Raw genomic sequence first — 26,283 nt, forward strand, 5'->3', positions numbered from 1 at the left:
ATTAGTCATGAGGGCAGAGCAGTCCTCTAATAAAAGTGACCTAGACCGTATTAGTTTTGTTGTTCCAGGTGGCTAATTTTTTAATGAAAATAAACAACAGTATATTCTCACCACGTATCAGACCTGACAAGCACTTTCAAAGGAAAGACTGTAGGAGAAATTTGAGCATGGATTTTCTTTTCAGTTCTCAAATAAAATATAGACATTCATATAATATACCAGGATTGTTTTTTAGAAGTAGCAGCTTAATTTTAAGAAGAGATGTCAGGAGCTGTGCAATTTTATAAGGTGGTTTTTTAAAAACGATCTTTGGATGCTTAACAAAACAAAGTTTATTTCCATTTCTCTGAGAACGAAAGACTGTCTTCAACCAAAAGAGAGTCATTGCTGTTCTTGCTGACCTCTGTGTTCACACTAAAAAAGCTTAGTCCATTTTTGACTCTTTGTCACAACATAGAGTAAGAGGTGTTACCAAACTAGTCCACACTTGGTTCGTATTTGTATAAACTCTGACTTTGAGAATCAGAAGGTGGGAGCTTACATGTAAAAGACTGAGTCAGGTCAACATGAGTAACACACAGGCATCCTTGGAAGCCCCCACACAGCCAAAGCCCAGATACTCCTTTATGAACGAAGGGATTTTAATATAAATGTTACTCGGAGGTATTCCCAAAGAAAAGTCCAATGTTGACCGGTTTAGAAGCTTGTTCAGGCTCATAGCATGAAGGTGTATGTTCGACTGCAAATACCAGACTGAAACAAATTACGCTCACTTATTTCCTTCTAAGAAGAAGATGTTTGAAATTTTAAAGGATAACCATTTTAGAAGAAAGACCGAAATGTCATTAATAAAAGGAAAGCCAAACAAAAACCCCAGCGAAGTACAGAACCTCGGAAGACGACAAACAAGAAAATTCCAGAGTCACGCTGGATATTAAAGAGAAGCCCATCTGCTGGAGAATGGCAGGTGTTACTGGGAGCTTTCTCCAGCTACCTCTGCCTTTGGATATTTTTTAAAAATTTATTAACCTGACAGCGGGAAACTTTACACAGATTGCCCCCTGACAGGATGCCAGCTTGGTATAAACACTTTGCTATCTTTTTCTTTAGCATAAGAAAACCAAGAAACATGTTAAGTAGAGCCAGGTGCAGATTTGGGCAGATGTGATTGCTCTTTGGCCAGTCTCGGGACCCAGGGAAGGGCCCGGATAATCGGGAGCAGCGCAGTAGCAGAACAGCACCCTTCACATCTACTTTCTTTTCAATGTGTGAATGTCTGATGTATTATTAATCCCCAAACATAAACCAGCCAGATCGCCAACCAAAGAAAGAACCAGCCCTCTCACAAATTATTTGTTTACTGAGTAACAGCAAGCCAGGTCCCCTTGAAATCCTCACTTAAGTCTCATTTGTCAAGTGGGGGAAATTTTTATTTGGTCAATTCTTACAAGAATAATGCTAACTCTATGATTAAATAAGGTAATTGAGAAAGAAGGCAATCTACTTAAGGCTGAGCCTTGCGAGCCTGAATCTGGAATGCCCCTCTATTTATTAATTATGATATAAACTGGTCTGGGTGAACTACAAAAACACTGTAATGCCCTGTAACCTTTAAGTCAGAAATATCCAAGATACTGAAAAGACCAAAATGAGATCACTGGAAGGGGTGGATGTGCAGATTAATGCAATGTCTATTACTTGGTCTTATTTCCAATTCTACATAGGACCTTATGACAACAACAACAAAACAGGAGAATCGTAGCCATCGAGATAAAAGAAAAATGTAAAACCATATCAGCATTTTGGTTTGCTAATGTGTTAGCACAGAGAGCATCTTCAGACGTGGCAATATTGAACTTTCTTCTTTAAACAGATGTCTGACCTGAGCCCCCCAGGCATGGCAGAAACAGAAAAGGGAGCCACTGAGAGAGTCCCCACTGAATCTTATGTCACGTAGTGTGCACTGTCCTCCATTAAAGAGTCACTCAGAAATGAGCATAGCTCCACGAACAGATCTGGTTAAAAAGTTTGAACATCAGCGCTATGTTACATGGATTTATTTTTATTTCAAAACTTACACATTAACGCTACTTAAAGCAGATTTACTTATCCAGGCAGTATTACAGTGGTATTCTAAGGGGAAAAACCCACTAAGACTGAATTTATCCACACACACCCCGGAGTCTTTTTTAAGAAATGCTTAAGTGTGTAAGGTTTTCGTCAATGTTCAGAAATGTATCTCAATGTGCATTTTTCCCCTCAGTAGTCAGAGAACAGCCCATTAAGCCATACCTTATCATGCACCTCATTTACTTACATAAATACAGATTTCTTTTGGTTTCTTTTCAGTAACTATTTTTGCATAGAATCTATTATCCAAGTCATTTAGTTGATTTAAAAATATACTCCCTTAATATTTCCCTAACAAAACACACTTTCTTCAGTGAAAAATAGGAAAAATCTTCCACGAGCAAAATATCAAAACTTTTAAAAAATATAGAAGCATGATGCGTAGGTTAAATAAATATATTTCTCCGGGGAATTTTCCTCATCGCCTCCCAGCTAAATCCTTCTGGGGCTTAAGCCCTATGTACTGATTACCGGCCCCAGCATATTTGATCAGAATATTATAAATGTCCCAGGCATTGGAACCTTGAGAGAGACATTTAAATAAAGTAATAAAGACAGTGATTCCATAATGAAGGCTCCCACTTATACACAGGCAGCATACCACAAAGTACAGTCCCCATAATGCCCTACCAATGACCTCCACGCTGACCTGCAGAGACCACTGTCTCAAGGGGTGACAGACAATTTAGTCCTTTATCCTTTTGTCATTGAAAACAACTCCAGTGCCATAAATTCTAATCAAGTCAAACTGGATGGCAATTTAAAAAAAAAATCTTATAATGCACGTTTCTTATGAGAAAGATAACAGAAAGGAAAGGAAAAGAAAACCCCTACAGATAGCACATTTTCTGGCAAGGAAGAATCACTCATCCAACTTTCAACCCTTTTCCAAAAGTTCACAGATAAATGACATTGAAAATACCCACGTTCACAAGTATCATTATATGCAATCTCTTTTAGACTAGAAAACCACAAGATCATAACAGAAAACCAACCATCGCTTTTTACCTCGGGTGCGATGTTTATAAATGGGTTTTTGTTTACATCTCAGCTCAAGGCTTTCGAGCTGTGGGCCCAGTTCATGTACAGTACGATAATACTGAACAGCAAGCCACAGACTAACCTGGCCACCCGAGGTAGTTGGGACTTTGAGGAAAGCAATCATGAGGTTTATCTTGAAACAATAAAAATACTCCCAGGAGGAACACTGTTAATAAATCATCTTTCAAATTTCAAATATATATGGGAGAAAATATTTAGGGCCTGTTTTATGTGGTCTCACTTTTTCAGCTGAGACTGCATGGCAAAACTTTAGTACAGATATTTTTCTAGGGGTATATATTACTTTTATCCTTTCCGTGGCCATCCTCCTGACCAAGTTGTTGATGCTACCATTTGAATTTTAGCATCCAATGTGACTGAATGTGGAACACTGAATTCTTGATGAGCATAACTAAAAATGAGGCACCACATTGACACAGTGCTATAAATGTCACTAGAGAAACACAGCAACCTCTTCCCTTTGAGATTGTTCGCCAAAGGCCGGTTTGGAGAATGGTTTCGAATATGTACATCACCAGTCACATATTAAATGCCTGGTCCCGCATGGCATCACTCATTTGATCTCACAGCCGAAACACAGGGAGACACAGAGCCAGATTCTCTGATACGACCCCCTCATATCCAAGTCTGTTCTCCTCCATACAGTTTCCTTACAGCTCAGAGCTCAGCATAATACAGTCACGGACCGAAAAAGGAGACAGTTATCCTACCAGCTTTCCGAGAATAAATAATGCACCACTTAATGATATCACAGAGAACTACCTAACCACACGTTTCTCAAATGAAATGCGGATTCATCTCTCCTAAGTGTACTTGAGTTTCCATAGCTGTTCAAGTTAAGCAAAATGTTATCTCTGATGTAATTACTTTATAAAACACAAGGGCCCTGTTCTGAACTTTCTACTGAAGCTGGCATATGGCTTCTGGGTTCTCCTTCTGGTATATTCTGAGCTGCACAGAGCACTGAAACATTCTGCACAGTATGTTTCCCTTTGGATGCTGTTAAGAGCAGAGGGTGCAATTTAAGAGAGGCATAAAAGACCCAATGGTTCCTGGAATTTCCTTTGTTTACCCATAGAGGGCATCAGTATTAGCCTTTCTCCTGCAGTTTTGGGCTGAAGGTGCCCATACTGTGAGAGAAACAGACTTGCCCTGTGGACTGCTAATTTCAACAAGAAACAGAAGGGGGAACAACTCCAAAGGAATCCATCAAGACTGAAATTTCAGGTACAGGACACAACGGAGTTCTGCCTGTCTCCTGTTGTTGGGGAATGTCTCTCCACAAAAGTAAACAAATCAAGATGCACACGATTTGTCTTAATCTGCTCCTTTCATTACCGAAACACAGTTTTCAATAATGCAGTGTGTAGGCTATGACAAGATGGTTGGAGAGAGTGCATTAGAAAATCATTGTTGGGAGACAAATCTGGATGTTCTCAGTTTTTCAGGAAAAAATGTAACTCTTCATTGTCAAGGACTGAGTGCAATGAAAATTACGTATAAGAACCAAAACTTGAGTGTATTCGTGTCAAATAAGCTGATGGTCCATTAAATTATCACCCATTAGGTGTGGCCAAAGTTGCTAAAAATTCTGGGAGAGAATTCTTCTAGAAAGTTTTAGTCAGTTACATAAACTGGAATTTCTAAGGCTAAGTCCCAGTCGTATTAACAGGAGACAGCATAATGGACCCAATAGCTAAGGAAGCCCCGGAGAACACTGGGTGCTTCCTCCGATGGATGTCCTAGTCCCTCTGTCTTAGGCTGTCTCCCATTTTTTCCTCAAGTTTTCAAAATTGTTCATCTACTGGTTGCTTCTTCACCGAATTGGAAACTGGAAAATATTCTCATTGTGTTTTAAAAGCACTCTAGAGGCCAAATAAAATGAAGTGGATACACAAGGAATATCAGATATAAGATGCAGGTTTTGGTGGGTCCCCTCTCTCAAATTCAGAAGTGGAAAATGTAACGTGAATATGGGCATACTCTAACACCTACTACAATTTCTGAACTAAACTACGATTCCTTAGTATTACCCATAAATACTCCACTTCACATGTGTCTTCAGTGAACTCAATTCGAATTTCTTTGGCCCTCCTGGGTTTGTTTTTTTTTTAAGCTTATTTCTCTGCATGTGCAAATTGGTAAGAAGTGACATAACAAAGCTGCAACAATTTCCAACAGTGGAAAATCGAAATAAACATTGAGAAGCCATGTTAATTACTCCTCTATTAGTTGACTTGAAGGAAAAAGGAAACAAGTTGGGGTGTTAGGTGAAAGTCTACAAAAATGCATTTACTTTTTTCAAATACAGGCAAAGTTTAGGAACAAGTAATCCAGGATCCGCAGTCCTGTTGAATTCACAGCTGATTACTTTTCACAAGTCAAAGGGCTTGGGATTAGGATCCTCAACATCAGAGAGGCAGAAGCATGCATGGCCTTGCTTTTCTGTAATTTATAATTTTATCTGACTTCTCTCACTAACCCCCTGAAACGCAAGGAGTGTTCTAGGACATGATTCTCCCCAGACACGTAGAAACTTACTCTGCAACAAAATATTCCCTCACAGGGAAAATGCTAAAACCTTAATGCCAACGTATAGAAAACCCATATGCGTGGAACAGCTGCTTTTCCAGAACAGGGTAATATGACAGAATTTCTTGAAACTGGGATCTGTTAGCCTCGTAACTGTAAAACAGTATTTTACCAATAGAAAATCTGAAACAGAAAGTTTTTCTGCAATACCACTCTCATGTTTGACTGAGTGAGTGTTTCAAATCAGAGAAAAGATCCTCTGTTGAAGCTGGCCTCAAGTTGCCAAACTATCGAAGCTGCTTTCTTCCCGGAGGCTAAAAAAATTAAGCTGATTTTTTTTTTCAGCTGAATTAATGACTTTCTCAACAAAGCAGTCTGTGCCGTAGTGTTGTTTTTCTTTGAAGTTCAGGCACACGACTATGTTTTTAAACTGAGCCCAAGCAGAGCTCTGCCTGATATATACATATATAATCAGATGTATATATCAGGTTAGTTTACACATGTATATAAACAGGTTAAGGTGTACATGCGCTTATCCAGTGTTATCAGCATGTAAGCACTTGAAAATAATTAAAAGCAAGCGTTTCAGGAGGAAGTGTTCTGAAAACCTAATGTCACTCTATCCCATAAAGTGCTCCTCCAGCACAGACATCTATCACCATCCATCACTCAGTCACGCGCCTCAACAACCCGCTCCTCTTTCTGATTAGAGATCACAGTTGCTTGAGTTGGCTTACAGAGTGTCATCTGTTTGAATGACAGATGTCTTTACTGGAGTGGCACTCTGCTTGCTCTTGTTTTGTTTATGGAACAAAGATTCCTGAAAGGTCCTGGGCTGCCTCCACATTTAGGATGAGGCTATAAACATCTGGTCAAGGCAAGAGGCAGTAGGGGAGGGAAGCACAGGACCTATTTTCCTTCCCCACTCACCTTTTAGAAGAAGAGATACTCATTCTAATTGTGATTACAAAATGTTAGATCTCCCAGCAATTCCCATGGCCACCTTTGTTTACCTGGCACAGAAAGGCTTGTATTGATATTTCTCAGTTCCCCCTTCCATCTTTTGACTACAGATAATAACTCTTTACTCTCCTTCCCCTTAACAAAAGGCTGCAAAGCAACCAGAAACCAAGTCGATATTTATTCAATAAATGTTAACCAATTCTCACAATGGAACTGATTTCCTGATTATTATTACCATCTTCTTCTTCTTCTTCTTTTCCTTCTTCTTCTTCTTCTTCTTCTTTTTTTTTTTTTTAAATAATTTCTAGCCCGGGGACTCTGGCAATATCAGACAAGCCCGAAGGAGCAGTGAGGAAGTTCCTTGCTGGGAAAAGTTTGCAGGACACCCTGCTAGCCGGCCGGAGTGGGCTCCCGGTGGCTTGGCCCCTCCAAGATGCCAAGCTCCTCTTTAGCACTTACAAGAAAATGGAATGAACAACAGGGAAAGGGTGGGGGGGGGGTGTGGATCGCTCTTCTGGACAAGATGGTAGGGCTGAAATGAAATACCTAGACAGACTTACCGAAGAGCTTGCTGGGAGTGTCCTCACTGTCATTAGATTCCACAGGCGCAAGCAGGGGCTCATTCAGCTCGCTGTCTGAAGTAGCAGCCTTGTCCTCACCTCTCAACTCCGTGTTCATTTCACTCCGCACTGACAGCAAGGGCTTACTGACTTGTCCAGCTATCATTGGATCCTAGGATGGGGGAAAAGAGTGAAGGGGAGGAAAAAAAGTGGCAGCTTTAGTGTGCGTGTCCTCTCTCCCTCTCCCTCTCTCCTCTCTCTCTCTCTTCCACACACACACTCTCCCTCTCTCCTCTCTCTCTTATCTCTGGCTGCTCCCGCTGTTATTGCTGGCTGCAGTCAAGTGAAGAGCTATTACAGATCCGAGGAGTTCTCCATTACTCCCCACCCTATTAAAGCTCAACTAGCATGTGAGAGATTCAGGAAGCTTCGGAGGGAAGAAGGGGGGAAAAAAAAACTTCTTTGAAAGCCACCTAAACCAACACAGCTTTAATTGTGGGATGTGCTTTTTGTGCGAATGTTTTTACACCTTGTTCCGTCTTTAATGCAGTAAGAAAAAAGAAAATGCTGGGTTTGTACTTCAGCAACACACTAAAAAGGAAGAAGCACCCTATGGAGGAACCACGGGCTATTTTAAGAAACACTCTCCCTGGGGGAGAAGCAATTAAACCCTATCCCCAGAGCAGAGAAAAGAGATAGGGAGAAAAGAGTCCTCAAAATGCTTTCAATGGAATAAAAGAGATTTCTCATGTAAATTGCATCAGTACCCTCAGAAGTTGACTTCCCTGGTCCCAGATTTGGGAGTGAAGCTGACCCCAAAGCAAATGAACATTTTAAAGCAAACAATACACAGCAAAATCGATTTTTTTTAAATTGGTTTAAAAAAATTTTTTAAAGAAATTGGAAAAAAATACTTACAAACTGTGTTCAATACTTCCGATACCTAGAGCATCATACGCCCAGAGCATTAAAGAAAAAGGAAACAAAAATCACCTCCGAAAAAGACAAACTTCCCCCCACCCCCAATAATTTAAATCTGCTTTATCTTCAGCTTATTAGGAAGGCGTCTTAGGATCAGAAGTATTTTCCAAGGATAGCCTGCTATTCCATTTGCAAACTAAGATGCATGATATTGTTTTGGCACAAACGTCGGGTGCACAAGGAAAAGAAAAGCAGGAAGTGCCCTTTTTGCGTTATCTGGGAGGTATTTATTGCCAAGTTCATGCCTAAATGGTTCCTGAGCAGGAAACAGGTGACCAGCACGGGAGCTGGTGGGGCGGCATGCTCTCTTGTCCCATCGTTACATTGGTTGCCGTATGCCTGTGGTGATTTTTTTTTTTTAATGTATTCATGCCTGAAAAGTGAATTTGATATGACACATGATAATCTATGAAAATGTTAATCAATACAAATAGTTTAAGCTGTCATCAAATGCACTTCTTTAGTCAATACTCATACCACTGAAAACAATGTCACTGTCACCAGGGCTTAATGTGCACAGCACTTAAATATTGGACTCTGTGCATCAATGCACTTCTTCTTCAAATACTGTAGGTAAACACATTTTCTCCCTATTTAAGGCTGAAGCACTCAGCACGCATTTAGCTGAGCCGAATCCTCCCTTTTGAATACCTTGATAGGTCCACTGGAGGGCAAAATTAATACTTAATTGAATCTCACAGTCATCAAAATAATCAATACTTTTTTATTATTTATTCTTTACAGTCTGTTGACTGTTTCAAACCTCTGAGGGAATGGTGGAAAGGATTCATGGCTTCGAAACACTGTCATTTAACAAGGTAATTTTCAGTGGGGCATTAGGGGTTGTGAAACATATAATAAAACAAAAATGGTGGCTTATAATAGGAAGAAAGAAAAGAATTATATTTCTGCCATCTAACAAAACAGGATAAATAAAAAAGCAAGTGCAGAGAGAGAGAGAGAGAGCTGGAAAGGAGGGGGACCAGGGAGAGAAAGACTGGCTTTTGAAGGGTTTTATCATATCAAGAGCAGAGCCGAGCTTTCATAATGCTGACATTTCTCATCCTGACAATCCTAAACAAGTGGAAAGGATGAGATCGTAGATATCATCTTTCATCACATTCCCCAGCTTAAGAACCAACATGACAGCTCCTCTCCCCTTTACACTGTTAATTACTAAATAAAATACTACTCTCTGTCAGCATCAGATTATTGCAGATAGCAACCACAAACATTTCTCCATTGTTTCCCCCCTCTGAATCGGTGATACCTACCTTGAACTCTTTAGAAAATAAATTAGGCTTGTCTCACCATATTGTAAATATTTGAAATATAATCAATGTCATCAATGTGGTCGATTCACAGTATTGTCAGCCTAAATTTGCTGGTGATAGATTAGCATTTCATTGACTGCCTTTGGTCACCGAGATTTGGAGCGCTTGACTTTCCGGGATGGGGGGAGGCAGGCACAGGGGGAAAGTGGATGCAAAATTCTCCTATGTCCCCCAAGTTTCCTTCCTATGCATCTAAGAAAAGGCGCATTTGGATTCTTCTGATTCAGTGAGTGGGGCCCAGAGGATAGGGATGGGAGCCCTCCTTCACCTTATGCTTTTGGTAAGTGTCCTCCTCACATGCAGCAAAGAGCCCAGATTTAAATTCTAGTACATTTTTACTTTCTAAAATGTTGCATACTCAATCTCTCTAATCTAGAGGAAGGGTTGTGACCTGTGCCTTTCAAAGGCACACCCTATCTCTGAGGGCGCACTGTTCATTTGAATGTTTTTTTAAGGTAGTGTTCATGGTAAACTTTTGTTTAGAATGGCATTTAAAACCCTCATGAGAAGCTAAATGTGGTTATTCACATATCAGGGGCATCTGGATAGTCTTACCAAAAAAAAAAAAAAAAAGAAAGAAAAAGAAAAAGAATATTTTGTTCTTGTTTTACTTGTGAATGGTCAAACTGAATCCTGAGCACAGAGGGTAGCCGAAATGCAACTGCTAAGTTCAAGAGCACTTAAATCTTTAAGATGTTCAGGTCGGCCTATGTGTGCGAAGCATGTGCTGGCAGATAGTACACATTCACTGACCATTAGCTCCTCTTCCTTAAATGACTTTTATGTACCTCATCCAGGGCTAGGTTCCCAAGTAGTGCCTCTCAGTGACTCGAGCTTAGAAAATTCAGGAGTCTGCCATTCAGGTACTCATTTGATTTTTTTATCTTACAAAACACTTTACGTTTTCCAAGATGCAGCTGTAGCCCAGATATATATATGTGCACGACATGGTTAAACAGCAAACCCCCAGTGAGGCAGAGAGCAGACAGCTTTTAATCACAGCTGCAGCCACTGGGGGGTCCATTTGAAAATGTGTCACAAGCAGTAACCACTGAGTACAGTCATAAGTGATGAGGGAGTGCCTCTTTCAAGCAGCTCTCGGCTTGGAAGTCATTCTCCCCTGCCAAAAGGGATGGCAGTCTGTAAAAATCCTTTCTGCCAGAGTGAAGAAAGGATTTTCCAACAAGCGCCAACACAGACGCTAGCGGGAATGTAAGAAAGCCGCATCTTCAACCTGCACAAGGATCCCTGCAGCAGCACCCAGGAACGGAAATAGCTAATGCTGGCAAAAAATAGAAGGGGTGAAGACTTCTCGCTTAAAAATCTGCAATTGTCACAACCACAGTCGAAGGAGTTGGGACTTCCCTGAAACTCTTTTATCAGCCTCAACAGAAGAAAAATGACTGGGTCAATATGGAAGAGTGGTGAGTAGATTCAAGAATAGGACATGGCATGTGTCAGCATGTGCCAATACATGCTGACTCACAAGGGTCACCAGAGACCTCAGAGCCAGACGCAGAGAGGAGAAGAAGCAGGAGAGAGGTAGGTTCCATTCACAAAACGTGAAGAAAAAATTTCACCACATCCTACAATGAAAGGGCTGCAATTAATACCAGAACCACCCAGCAATTCTTTAAATCTCATTCACGCGTTGTTAAAGAACAAAATTAGGTCCCGTGTATCGAATGAAGAGAGCCATTTCAGATGTATGTAATGTCACCCAAACTGTGCAAGGTATTAGTCCCCAATTTGAGGGATAAAGGCCTGAGACTCAGAGAAGCTACGTAACTTGTCCCAAAGCCACACAGCTAATAAAGTAAAGGTGTATTTTGAACTTCAGCAGATTCGTCTCCAAAGCACAGCACCCTTTTATACTGTACTGGATGAAAAACCAAGGCTCATAAATTTAGCAACTCATGGGTTTTCCCAGAACTTGAATTATGGACCCTGAAGGGTGTTAAAACCTTGGGCAACTGTTCCCAGAGCATATTGTGTGCAGTATCTTTCTCCCTGCAGACTCCAGGAACAAAACACTTCTCTGTCCAACACTGCTCGTGGTTCCACAATCAATGGGGCGACACAGTGTAGTAGACAGGACATCAGATAGTGTCAAATATCCAGGCTTGCGTTCAGGTTCATTGTCTATGTAAACTTAGCAAATCATGTGACCACCACCACCCTCAATTTCCTTATCTAGGAAATGAAAAGGTTGGAATAAAACAGTATTTTATCCAAAGTGCAGTCCACAGAATGCTCGCCCCAAGGATATTCTACATAACAGAGTTTTGCAATCCTACCCACATGGAAAACTCAACAGAAGAGTCTACCAGGAAAGAAACCGATTCAGCTCTGCTTAATCTCGCTTTCCCTGAACCACCTGGCCATTAAAGAAGATATGGTGTATATATATATATATATATATATATATATATATATATATAGTGGAATACAACTTGGCAATCAAAAAGAATGAAATCCTGCCATTTGCAACAACATGGATGCAACTAGAGTGTATTATGCTAAGCGAAATAAGTCAGTCAAAGACAAATATCATACGATTTCACTCATATGTGGAATTTAAGAAACAAAACAGATGAACATAAGGGAAGGGAAGGAAAAATAAGATAAAAACAGAGAGGGAGGCAAAGCCTAAGAGGCTCTTAAATACAAAGAACGAACTGAGTGTTGCTGGAGGGGAGGCGGGTGGGGGGGATGGGCTAAATGGGTGATGGGCATTAAGGAGGACACTCATTGGGATGAGCACTGGGTGTTGTATGTAAGTGATGAATCACTGGATTCTACTCCTGAAACCAATACTACACTGTATGTTAACTAACTTGAATTTAAAGAAATAAATTAAAAAAAAATTATCTGGCCAAGGAAGGACTTTTCCTTGTAATCTCTCTCTTGTATTATCCAATGGATCTGGCGCTTCCTAAAACTCATTTAAAAATTTTTTTAATGTTTATTTATTTTTGAAAAAGACAGAGAGAGAGACAGAGTGTGGGGGTGGGGGGAGGGTCAGAGAGAGAGAGGGAGACACAGAATCCAAAGCAGGCTCTAGGCTCCAAGCTGTCAGCACAGAGCCCAGCATGGGGCTCAAATCCGCAAACCAGGAGATCATGACCTGAGCCGAAGTCTGATGCTTAACTGACCACCCAGGCGCCCCACGAAACTCATTTTAGAATGTACCCACTTAGATCACAGCTCATGTAAATTAGAGCTCTAATTGTCAACCATGCTGCAATTGTAAGCCAGAAGGCTTCAGCAAGTACACATTTGCCCCATGCTTCCCAGATTCGAATAGCTTTTCCCTAATATTCCTTACAGTTTATTTCTACATGGTCACATACAACTTAGCACATACTAACCATATATATTATCATCAGATACTAATTCCTGGTGTCCTTTAATATAATTTTTAAATAAAGATGTCCCCATATATTTCTGCTGTAAACCCTTTATTGGAAGAGCAAATAGAGGGCACCGTATGAGGAAAGAGAATTCAGCTTGAGCTTTCACTAGGCTGTCATCACTAATCCCTGATAAACAAAGAGATAATTCAGCTAAAGGCCTGCAATAATTTAGCCAACAGAGTTTTTGTAAGCATAATCATCCTCATTTTATAGTCAGAGAAACTAAAGAAAGCGAGATGATTAACTCAGCAAAGCATCCGTGTCCAGTGGCAGCCACGCAGTGGAAATACCCGCGCCCATCTAAACCGAGCTTGAACTGGGTCCAGCATATTTTTATGTACATACAAACTAACTATGAAACAGGCAATCTGAAAGCTTTGAGGAAAATGTAAATAAGACAGGCAGACTTCAAAAATCCAGGGAAACAATTCATTTGTTTGCAAAGTGCCAGCGTATGGCAAAGTAATACTCAACAGATCTATTTCTAGAATTCAACAGAAAAATTATATCCATTATAAAGGAAAATAATGTATCGCCCCCCACACACACACATTTCAATTTAGGAAAAAGGTCGATGCAAATTACCTACAGCCAATTTAAGATGCAAAGACAACATCATATTTCATATTTAATTTCTCCCGCTGAGAAGAGGTAAAATCAAAGTCACAGATAATTAAGATGATAAAACCAGACTTTCATGGGTTTGGGGAAAGAAAACTTCAAGTGTGAATTTTGTTACCTTAGTCATGAAGTTAAACAACTTTTATCTATTTTGTTTTTACCAATTACCAAATATTACTAAGTCTGTTGGTTCTCATTATGGTATTTAATGTACTGAAGAAACTTTCCCTCAAAAGTTACAAGGAATTTCTATTTTCTTACCATTCATTATTTCCTAGTTCTCTCAATAAGTTTTAAAAAGACATTCTTTTTGACTTTTGGAAATAAGACCACAGTTTATCATTTTTTTCTATTGATGTAAGTATATATATTTATTGTGAAAACTTTGAAAATTAATGAAGATTAAAACACTAAAAATACCGTAAATTCACCCACCACTGTTTATTTAATTTTAAAGTTTGTTTGTTTGTTTGTTTGTTTGTTTTGAGAGAGAGAGGAAGAGAGAGCAGAGGAGGGGCAGAGAGAGAGACCGAGAGAGAGAATCCCAAGCAGGCTCTGCACTGTCAGCACAGAGCCCGACATGGGGCTTGATCTCATGAACCGTGAGATTAAGACCCAAGTCGAAACCAAGAGTCAGAAGCCTTAACGGACTGAGCCACCCAGGCACCCCAGTAATTTTAAATGTCACCTCCTAAACTGCAAATAAAAATTGTTTTGAGAAAAGCAGAAAAACCCACGTTTTTTAGCAAATACTCAAGAGATGAAACTTACATTATAAGGAACTTAATTACAAAGCTTGAACGTATATACCCTTGTTCATTTCACAATAGACTTTCACAGCAAAACGTTGATACCAAGCTGGATTTCCCTCCTCAACCCAATATTCCAACTGTGTTGTTTTGTTTTGATTTTTAGATTCAAGTTAGTTAACATACAGCGTAATGGTTCAGGAGTAGAACCCAGTGATTCATCACTTACATATGACACTCAGTCCTCATCCCAATAGGCCCTCCTCAATGGCTGTCACCCATTTAGCCCATCCCCCCACCAACCACCCCTCCATCAATCCTCAGTTTGTTCTCTACACTTAAGAGTCTCTTATGGTTTGCCCCTCTCTCTGTTTTTATCTTATTTTATTTTTCCTTCCCTTCTCCTATGTTCATATGTTTTGTTTCTTAAATTCCACATGAGTGAAATCATATGATATTTGTCTTTCTCTGAATGACTCATTTCACTTAGCATAGTACATTCTAGTTCCATCCATATTGTTGCAAATGGCAAGGTTTCATTCTTTTTGATGGTTGAGTAATATTCCATTGTATGTGTACACCACATCTTCTTTATCCATTCATCAGTCGATGGAAATTTGGGCTCTTTCCATAGTATGGCTATTGTTGATAGCACTGGTATAAACATTGGGGTCCATGACCACAGACGAATCACTCTCTTTCCCATCTTGGTTTCCATACCAACATAGCTCTATATTTCTCAAGGGGGATACTGTGAGACTTGAGTGAGAAGACACACAGATAATATATATCAGTATGTTTAGAAAGATAGAAAGTATTACACAGAGAGACCATCTTCCACCACACTACTACCCACATTGAGGCATCCAATTGGCCATGGGTCCAGTTGGAACAGAAGTATATACTGTCATGGATGCTGTGGTGTGCCGCCCAGATCCCCTCTTACCACTAACACGTTTGTTTCCCAGCTGCCAGGGATGTTGGCTGAGATGACTTGCAGCTGAGTTCTCCCCCAGGACTTGCCTTTGCCTGAAGGCAGCTGCCTCTCCAAACTCTCCTCAGGGGTCAGTCTTGATTTTGCTAATTGGCCTGCAGAGCCTAAGATATTTACTCTCTGCCTCCTTACAGAAAAGGTTTTCTGACCCCTGAGCTCAATCTTAGATTCAGTCAGTTGACTTAATCAATATTCATGCTTCAGTGTTACCATTTCCTCAGAAAGACCTACCTCAGGCTTGGGTACCACCCACTGTTCTGCTACCTCCATTCATGGTCTACCACACCCTCACCCAGCATTTTGCTAATTAGTATAATTTATATTAATTTGAGTGAGATAAATAACTTGTTGACCAGTATTAATGGAGGCTAGAAATGAGTTTTCGTTTGGTTAGTCATATTCGAGCTATATGTACTGGCTAAAATAGTTTAGAGGCATTTCCCTCCCTTGAGTGCAACCAAAAGATATTAAGAATCTAGCAAGTCTCTGTGACCTATGGCTTGATCCCTAAACTGTCCATGTCCAGTCCTTGGGTCAGAGAGTTCTAGTTGCATGATGCTGACTGTGGGAGAAACAGATCTGGCTTCTAAAATCTTGCCATATCTGCCTTAACAGAACATCTGTACAAGGTATTCTAGGTTCACCTAAAATGATAGAGAATTATGACTTTATTAAGCTTTCAGATAGGTTGAATAAATGATTTGGGGATTATTTGCTAATAAAAGTGTGCTCAATAAATACCTGTATGGATGGCACCTCTTGGCCTCAGAGCTTGTTTTCATTGTAACCAGGTAGCAAGTCTCTGGGAATGTAACAAGACTTCACCCATCTCTAACCATTACTGACTACCATTATCTACCAGAAAGGACACAACAGTTGTGTGTAAAAAATGTAATCTAGGCCACTTGCAACACAACCCACCATACTGGATGTTGACCCACAATTAGATGAATGTTGTCTTGGGAGTAGACCAGTCATTATAGAGTGAAATAGGGTCCCCTCTAGAGAAGATGCTCTGGGAAAGTTACACCATTTGCTTCCCCCACCAATCCCCAAAATTTTATCCAGGAGTTATTTAGTTAAGGTGAATGCTCACAATCATGTTTAAATGAAAAAATAGGACTGCAGAATATCTGATTTGCCTTGATGTCAGAAAATGGTATTTCATTTAAATGTACATGTGGGCTTAGTTTAAGAGTCTGTCTTTTGGTTGAACCTCAGACAAGCAACCTCCTTCTTCCCTGTCAGTCACCACCGAGGGTCCTTATTTCTCTCCCAGCCCCACCATGAGTGCTACATCTTCTTAATTATGCTTATGCTGGCTTAACTATGCTTATATATGCTTGTTGACAAGCATTAAGTATCAACACATTTATTGATGATTCCAATTAAAGATTAAAGCATGAGACACAGATGTATCTAAACACAAGCAAATAAACAAACAACACAGTTCATCAGTACAAATCTGTATGTTGGAATAACAATGTAATAATCAATCAAATGGGAGTCTGCAAGTTCTGGACTTCTACAAAGCATCTAGTGTGCAGTTAGACACACATCTAGACCATCACCTTGAACTTCTATAGCTCTTTTGCCCCCAAGAAGTTTTAATGACTGTGTGGATGATGCTTCATGTATTCTTATCTGGGAAAAAAAGGGAGACACTGCTATTTGACAACCTAATAGCACCATCAATTCAATTTCTGCTGCCTTCATGAAAAAGCATCAATAAAAGTTCAATTCAGGCTCATCTAGATCTGGTCTTTTGGTAATGGGGTTATGCAGTGGTATTGACATGGCATACATATACCCTATATCCATAGATTCCTCATGATCTCTTGGCTTCAAATAGGCATCAGGATTTAATTAGAATACAACTCAAATTAAAGTGAACTTGCATTTAGTGGTTTGAAGGTACAAAGAGGGAACAACCAATCTCTGTCCTAAAAATGCTTCCTTTCTGGAGGTACTTAATACATACAACCTCAATATTTGCAAACTTTTGCAAAAGTGGATGACATAGTTCACAGAATGGAAAGACTTTGCCTCTAGTTTTCAGAATTTTGAAACTGAGCACTGAACTGAGGGTTTTAGGGAGGTGCCTCCAGGATCCCCAAGGGAGACAAGGAAGGATCAAAGTGTCCACTCCAAGCTTTTAGCCACCATATTGGTGGCTCATCCATTTAACATGGAGTTTTCAATATACTCGGGGACAGGGTATCACAGTTCTGCCCGTATTACTTATTTGCGATGTATCACAGATGCAATAAAATCATGACAGTTTTCCATTGGTTAATCACTTATTTCTCCAAAATACTTAAGCCTTCGCCTCTCCAGCTGAGATGCTTGAATTTTTTGGTAGGCAAACATGTCTCAGAATTCTGGCTCTTGGGTCTGATACAAAATAAGCTCTCAATAAATGTGTCTGAGTTGATTGATTGATTGATTGATCAATGATTGATTGATAGTGAGGACGGCCGGAAGGAAGGAAGGGAATGTGAAGACAAGGACTGTCTTTGGTTGATAGTTTTAATGTTTAAAAATACATTTAATCCTGTCTGAAACTGCACAATATGAAACTGAGTCCTCACCTGGCTGTCTTCCCTAACACTGCATGCCCATATACACTGACTTGCATTCCGCTTCCAGAGATGTGACTTTGGCTTTGTGCGCTTGTGTTACTTTGTTTTACCATGGGATAACATGGAAGAATTTAACATCAACACTGAAGAGGAAAAGGAGAGTGTTGTTTTTCCCCCAGACTCGGTTGAACCTGAGAAAAGATACCACTGGCTGGGGAGATAACATCATCGCTGGAGCTTGTGGGCGTGGCCCCAGATGAGCCCAAGACCCGCCCACCCGGAGCCTAAGCCTCCAAGCTCTGTCCATGCCCTTTGTTCAGCCAGGAAGAATTTCAGGCTCACTAAGGGGAGCCCAACACTGCTCCTACACAATTAGCTCTCCTGTCATTCAGGGGCAGTATCAGCAAACACGCACAGCATATTAGAAATATGATTTTATTACCAATGTTCTAATTCTATCCTTTTTCTCAGAGGCAAATATTCATTTAAATGAATAATACATTAAATATGTGGAGACATCTAATTCTGTTGTTCCATCCCGAATGGCAAAGGACATTTAGCTGGGGAGAAAAACTTTTTGTTCAGAAAATATCCAGTCCCCTATAGTTTCAAATTTCCATAAACAAATAGAAAAATCCATTCTGCCCCCTGCTGACAGACTAACATTCCTAAAAATCCAGTTTTGAAGCTGACGGTCTTAATCACGGTACCTTCTGAGTTGGGTCAAAACCCAGCTGCTTAACATGCCAGACGCTCCCGCTTCAGCCTGGGTACAGCCTTCCTCTGTCCCTGGCATGTGGACAGGCACTGTGCAGCCACAGAATGTGCCATTCACACACTTCTACGAGGATGATTTTCTGGCAGATGGTGATAAAATATCGGGTGACCCTCGGGTCTACCTTGCACAGACGCCCTCCCCTTGGCCCACAGCAACAGTAGTGGTCAGCCTCACGGGGACCTAGCAAGACCCCAGGCCAGCACTGCCAGGGCGGGAACATGGGCACTGGGGCAAAGAGCCTGTGCTTGCACCTGGCGTCACTTCCAATGCACTGAAGAACCTTGGGCAAAGGACTTACCACATCTCTCTGCACCTCAATTTCCCTGAGAGGAAATGGGAGTAAAAGCGCATACCTCATGAGATAGGTTTGCGTATAAATAAGTAATTCACAAACAGTACTTAGAATAGGTCCCACTGCATCGTGATAATAGGAGATGTATATATACCAATCTCTGTCTGCAGCTGTCCTGTGAAGGATGAGTGTGTGTGCATTTTATTGTGGAGAAGCATCTTAGCTTCATCAGGTTTTTCAAAGGGATTCATGATCCACCTCCCTAACATCCTCACCTCCCCCCACCCAAATCAGTAAGTAACCACTGCTGAGGAGTGGGGGCCTGCCCCTGTATCCAGCCACTCCAAATATTAGGGCAGTGCTTGGCACATAATAAGCCCTCACTAAATATTCATCGATTTTATTTAAAAAACAAAACCAAGAATCAATACCTATAAATGATGGAAGAAAGGTCAAGAAACAGATTTTGAAAACTAAATCACTTTGACATCTTTTGAGAAGGAATTTATAAATCCTAAGCCCTTGTTATTTTAAGAAAGGAGTGTTGGTCAGCTCCCTGTAAATTCTGCAGAACTGGATCCTTGAATTAAAACAGTCCCTGGCTTTTAATTTTTCAAGGTTCATGTAGCTTTTAGTCTCTGAAGGAACCATTCTAGTTCTGTTCAAAAGGCCAATGCTTAATTGATTTCACTGATACGTGTTTTCCTTTTCTTTCCTCTCAGTCTGCAGCAGCAAGAGCCGGACACTAACACCGTGGGTCGGGTCAGGACGGTGCTTCCTCCCGCAGCTCTCTTGGCCAACACCAGCTCCTCCGGAGTTCTCGCATTTTCTGCCTTGGGTCTGCACAGGGGCTCCGCCTAGCACAGCTGCTCCCTTTCCCTCCCTCTCCTGTAATCCACTCGCCTTTAATATTCCAAGGGTGACCCTTGACTGTCCTTTGAATGCGGCTCCAATTCAAAAGGCTTCTGAGCTTTTAAAAGGAGCCACGATAACATAACGTAATTCCAAGGAGATGGGTGGGGGTGGGGAGGGAGGAACCATGTGATTGGAAAGATTAGCTAAATTTTCTCATTCCTGGGGATTTGGGCTCTTAAAAATACATAAACTGGAAGGTTCGTTTTTAGGGGTTCTCCCCACACCATCAGCTATCTTATTAACCACTATTAAACATATTTAATAAAAGGAGACTTAATTAAGTATTTATTTAAATCTCCAGTCTTTGAAATCAAGGGCTGGCTTTTATTCACATTTATTTATGTCCTCTGTAGTTTGCATGACTAGGGGGATGGCTCTGAATCAGGGTCTACTTAGACAAACCTGATGCAGTTCAAGAAATATTTTATTGACAGTTCACCATGTACAAAGTGGTGTGCTGGGGACCATGGGGAATGTAGGGATCAAGAAACATTTGCTACCATCAAAAACCCCACCATCTAGTAGACATCAGGCAAGGAAAGAGAGTAACGGTATTCAGCATCTTCTATGAGCCTAGGATACTTTCTTTCACAGACCTAACATTTTCCTAGCATCCTTAGGCTCCCTTTCTGCAAAGTGCTGATGTACACACAGCACGTGGACCACGCATGCGCACCCACAAACGCAACACCCTTGCCTTGAAGCACTGTTTTACCATCATTAGGATACCAGTGAACAAACACTTTGCTCCACCCAGGGAGTTTTCACTGGGCTTTTCAAGCCTTAATTCCTTATTTTAGGGATTTTTAAAATCTGCTACTGAGGACTCACACAAGAAAACAAGGTATCCACACAGCCAACAGCAGGGTCACTGACAATGAGGGGCTATAGCAATGGAGCAGGTGAGAATCTGAGTTACTACTGTTTGTCACAGTGTATTTTTAAAGAATTGCTTCCCTAATATCCTCAAGCACCTACAGTAACAAGAATAGGTAATATGTTGTCAAGAGGAAAACGGACCTGTTTTAACAAATCACTAAGGCGCACTCATAAAATATATATATATATATATATATTAGATGTGCTACAGTCTTTATAAACAACTAGCTCTTTTCAGTGGGTTTGGAAGCCATCATTTTTCCCGATTCTTACCCCTCTACCATTAATTTGCTTAGACAAATGCTTTATAGAACAAAAATAGACCATTTCGGCCCAATGCTGGGTGAATTATCCCAAAACTGACTGGTAAGTGGGTCCCACTCCAATGACATTCATGTACCGGGCCCCCAGCAGGCTCACTCGTCCATGGCTGGAGTGTAGCCTTATCACACAGCCAATTTTCACTTTGCTCCACTGACCGTCCCTATTCTGTACTTTCCACGTGCCCACGCCTTTGGCCTTTAAGTGTTCTGTTTCCTGCACAAAACAAATGAGAAATGGACTGTTGCTGGCTTCCTCACTGACTTCAGCTACAGGGTGCCCCATGTCCCTACTTTTCTCCTTGGGCCCCGCTGGGAGCCCTGCGGGATCTGTGCTCTGCCTCCAAGCTTTGCCCTTGGCTTTCGGATCCTGAAGGGGCCGCCTGAGGGCGCGCATTTCCTTAGTACGTCAAACAAAAACTCTAATCAAACCTGCAGAGTACGCCATTAAAAAAAATCAGCGAGAAATCATCTTTAAGGTTAAAAACAGGCAGAAAAGTGAATTCAAATTAGCACCGAAATAAACAGGAAACCGATTCCCAAGATTGTTTTCAATACAAACATAGAGTCAATTACAATCAATTTTTAAAAATCGAGTAAGTTTTGTTAAATCCAGTGGAAAACAGTTTGATTTGTTGTTGCATGAGGATTCGTGGAGAATTTTTTCTCCCCATTTCACTTTGATATTGGGAGTGTTTTTAAATGCTAATTAGTCATTTATTCCACAAATATGTATGGAGTGAGTACTGCGAGCCGGGCCACCCACTCTTCAAGGCTATGGGAACACATCACTGAACAAGACAGATCAAATGCAGGCCCTTCTCGCAACTGCAATGATCCTGGGAGACGGACAACCGCCAAATACAAGTCAAATACGGAGTTGAAGAAATACCATGATGCTGCGGAGTGACAAGTGCTGTGAAGAGAGACAAAGCAGGGTCAAATGTGCAGAGAAGTGTGGGTGTGTAACTTTCATAAGATGATCAGAGAGGCTGCACAGATAAGGGAACCCTCGGGCAGAGGCCACCATGAGTGAGGGGAGGTCATGTGAACATCATAAGGGGATGTTGAGAAAATGGCCCTGGCCTGGGAGGCAGCTGAGTGGCCTCCAGGGACCAGGTGGCCAAGGTGGCTGAGGGGAGGTGAGTGGACATGGTTGGAGGTGAGACCAGAGTGCCAGAGAAGTGGCCAAGGGCGAGATCAGGTGGGGTCTTCTGGGCTGTTGCGGGGACTTGGGATTTAGTTCCAAGCACAAGGGGAAACCATTTGAGGATTTTGAGCAAGATATGACAGAGTATGACTCACCACTTAAGAGGCTGTCTTGTGGGGGAGGTAGGAGTAAAGCATGGAGGGAAAGGCCTTGTGGTTTGCATACAAGATCAAAAAAACAATAGCTTCATTGAGATACCATTGATATTTTAAAAACTGCACATATTCAGTATATACAATTTGGTGACTTTGAACATATATATACACGTGTGAAACCATCACCACAATGCAGGTAATAAACACATCTACCATCTCCGAAAGTTTCCCTTGTCCTCCCTTTTTCTGATAAAGTTTTAATTAAAAATAAGGGATTGCAGAAGGTGTACTGTATAAAAGGCATTATTTCTATGGATCCAGAAAAAAATTTCAGTAACTCAAATCTTATGAAAACTCAAATGTAAGCCACATTTTTTTTCACTATCTTATCGCAACAGCCTTTATATCAACTTAATTTCTTTGGAGAAATTAATCAAATGAACCATTTCTCAGCTTTATCTGCTTTTGTAGAACATGCACAGGCTGTTTCCTCACTCACCTGTCAGGCCTAACTGGCTTATTACCAAAGACCCCTGGGCAGGTGCAGCTGGGTGAGAAAGGAGCGGGGCGGGGGGGTCCCTAACATCACTAAGTCCGTTGCTGTGGACATTTGACTAGATCCCAGTGCAGTCTTAGAAAAGTCACCTTAACCTCTCTGAATAGTTCTTTCAGCTAAAATAATAACTGTCACTTCCCAGTGGGTCTTAAGGACCATACATGGAAAAAGACAGTGACCTACAGGATTCTACAGACATTAATGTCCCTCCCACTGCCTGGGCATGATTTTCGAAGAAACCTCTCTGGTCTACCTCTTGAAGGAAGTTCTTCTAACACACTGGTCACTTGTGTTCTGGGCTTTTTGACCTACTCCCATATGATTAAAAAAAAAAAAAAAAACCCTTTTCAATTTTTAATAGCTTGCACAGACTCCAGTTTGGAGACTTCTGTTTTTGAGTCCTCTCCTTAATGCAGCTTTTGGTTCCATGGTGGCACTTGTAAAAAGCTACGCTTTTCAAGCCTCCACTTCTGTCTACGCCAACTCTCTGTTGCCATTTATTCTGGATGGGCCATGTGGCTGAGGTTCTGTGTGATTAAGGGTAAATGCTTGGTCCCACCTCCACAACTTCCAACTGTGATTATCAGGGCCTGGGGGATCAGAACCACCTGGGCCAGGTGGGGTTAGATTCCTGGACCCTTCCTCAAACCTGCCCAATCAGAATTGCAGAGGGCGGGGCTCAGAATCCTACTTTTAACAAGATCCTCAGGAAATGCTTTCAAACATTGAAATGTGAGAACTCCCACCTTTTAGGCCTACTCTAAGGAAAGGGTTACCAAGTTTCCCCAACGTTTCAGAACGATGCACATCCTAGGACAACCCAGATTTATAATAACTTTGACATAAAAGAAAACCTTTCATAAATTCCTCTTATTCCTCTGAGTCACAATTTGGGGTCTTGAATGGTTTATTTCATATTCTCGATATTTCAGATTTTATCTTTTATCCTTTCAAAATTGTCACTCATTTTGACAGCCATATTGTATTTTAAGCTCTATTTTTTCACTATCTACCTTGAATTTTACTTTACAATTATGTAACTCACTTTCATTTTTGAAATTATATATATGCATGCATATATATATATGTATATATATATATGCACACACTCGTATAGTATATCTGTATACAATCTTTGTAATCTGTGTTCATGTTTTTAGATCCACATTGCATATACAAGTTAGTGTCCTGCTTCTATAACATAACTCACTTTTTCATTCAATGAATATTTATCGAAGACCTAATATGTGCTACAGCTAGTACATGGTGAGACAGCTGGGCACCTTATTCGCCCTCACAGATGTTATTATTATATAGTAACCATGTTCTCAAATTCAACATTATCCAAAGTTGTGATCTCAATAATATTTACTCTGATGGATGTGCCATGATTTATTTAATTCTTTCTTCTTTTTTTTTTTAATGTTTATTTATTTTTGAGAGAGAGAGAGACAGAGCGTGAGTGGGGGAGGGGCAGAGAGAGGGAGACACAGAATCGGACCAGGCTCCAGGCTCTGAGCTGTCAGCACAGAGCCCAATGTAGGGCTCGAACCACGAACCATGAGAACATGACCTGAGCTGAAGTCGGCCTAAGCTGAAGTAGGATGCCTAACCGACTGAGCCACCCAGATGCCCCTATTTAATTCTTTTCTAACTGCAGAACATTCTGGGTTGTGGTTTTGAAGTTGGGTGAATACACACCAGGAGATGTGCAAGACAATGCACAATGCAGTAGGATGCAGGAAGAAAGCATTAGAATTTCTTTCTTTCTTTCTTTCTTTCTTTCTTTTTTTTTTTTTTTTTTTTTTTGAGAAAGACAGAGAGGGTGCAAGTGAGAGAGAGGCAGAGAAGGGGGAGAGAGACAGAGAGAGAGACAGAGAGAGAGACAGAGAGAGAAAGGGAGAGAGAGAGAAACAGGGCTCATGTTCGCCCAAAGCAGATCTCGAGCTCAACTCATGAACTGTGAGATTATGACCTGAACCAAATTCAGATGCATAATGACTGAGCCACCCAGGTGGTAGAATTTCTATTTTTATTTCAAATTTTTCAATTCCATTTGGGGTATCTTTTTTAGTGGTAAAAATGAATGTACAAAAACCAATAAATAAATAAACGTACATATATTAAGAGTACATGGTAAAAATTATTTTCCTCAGCAAAGCTGGGTTATCACAAAACCTTGGAGTCCCTTGATTTAAGATGTGTCCATTTATTCACACAAAAATAAAATTTTGACAGTTTTAAATATATTCTCAGGAGTGAAATTATAGGTAAAAGAGTATGGACCATTGCCAAATTGCTTTCAAGGTCAGTTCGTGGAAAATTTATGCTCCCAGTGTATGAGGAAGCTTCTCTTTCATATTATATATATATATATTTTAATTTTTTCTGACTTATTAGATAGAAACTGGCATTTTACTAATGTTTTAATTTGCATCTCATTAGCAAGGTTAAATTTCTCAAGTTTATTAGCTAATTAAGTTTCTTCTTTCATAAATCACCATCCTTTGCTGCTCTGAGTATTTCCCTCACTGAACTTTCTATGGATATATAGAAGTATAAGAAAGAACAGCTGAAACTTATTTTGCTCTAAGTATATACTTTATTTCTAGCCTCCTCAACAAACAAGAACATTATTATGCTGGTGTTTGTCACTGATAATGAAATTGAGATGAACAAAGGTAAATAACATGTTATTTTGGCAGTCTTCTTGATACCAAGCTGCAAGAACTCCAAATATTTTTTCTACAATTTGTTATTTCTCTGTGATTTTTTATTAACGTTGATTTTCTAAGAAATATGTAAAAAATTTGTATTCAGTCATAGTTATCAATTTTCTTTCCTTCACGTCTTATACTATTGCTTTTATGATGAGAAATCATCCACGAGAAGGCATAAACATTCACCAATATTTTTTATTTTCTATGATTTTTAGCCTCAATGTAATTCTAGAATCTATCTGGAGTTTATGTGGCTATATGGCATTAACTGAAAATGTTACAGTTTCCCAAATAGTCAATTTTTAGAGCACAATTAATTGAATAATCATTTGCACAGTTCTAACAGAATCTAATGGAAAGTTCTAATGGAATCTCAGTTCTGGTTTTGTACGATATATATGTGTGACCATACAGAATGCCATATGTATATGTTAAGTATATAAATACATACTGTATGTAATATATACATTTTAGAAATTAGATTAACATATATTAATATGTATATTATATATTACATAATATATATATTAGAGCAAAATCCTTTGTACTCTATTCCAATTTTTAAAAAATTTCATATATTCTCAGCTGTTTATT

The 26,283-nt window shown here is 40.2% G+C and overlaps 1 protein-coding gene across 1 annotated transcript in view; it reads right to left on the minus strand.

Moving 5' to 3' along the window:
• POU6F2 (POU class 6 homeobox 2) overlaps positions 1 to 26,283 on the minus strand; it is a 461,044-nt gene that overhangs the window by 374,507 nt on the left and 60,254 nt on the right. The window contains exon 2 of the mRNA XM_049642770.1: positions 7,248 to 7,419. Within this exon, the coding sequence (XP_049498727.1) occupies positions 7,248 to 7,419 (172 nt within the window). The remainder of the gene's footprint in view (positions 1 to 7,247; positions 7,420 to 26,283) is intronic.

The sequence above is a fragment of the Panthera uncia genome, chromosome A2 (assembly GCF_023721935.1).
Source record: "Panthera uncia isolate 11264 chromosome A2, Puncia_PCG_1.0, whole genome shotgun sequence".
Taxonomy (NCBI): domain Eukaryota; kingdom Metazoa; phylum Chordata; class Mammalia; order Carnivora; family Felidae; genus Panthera; species Panthera uncia.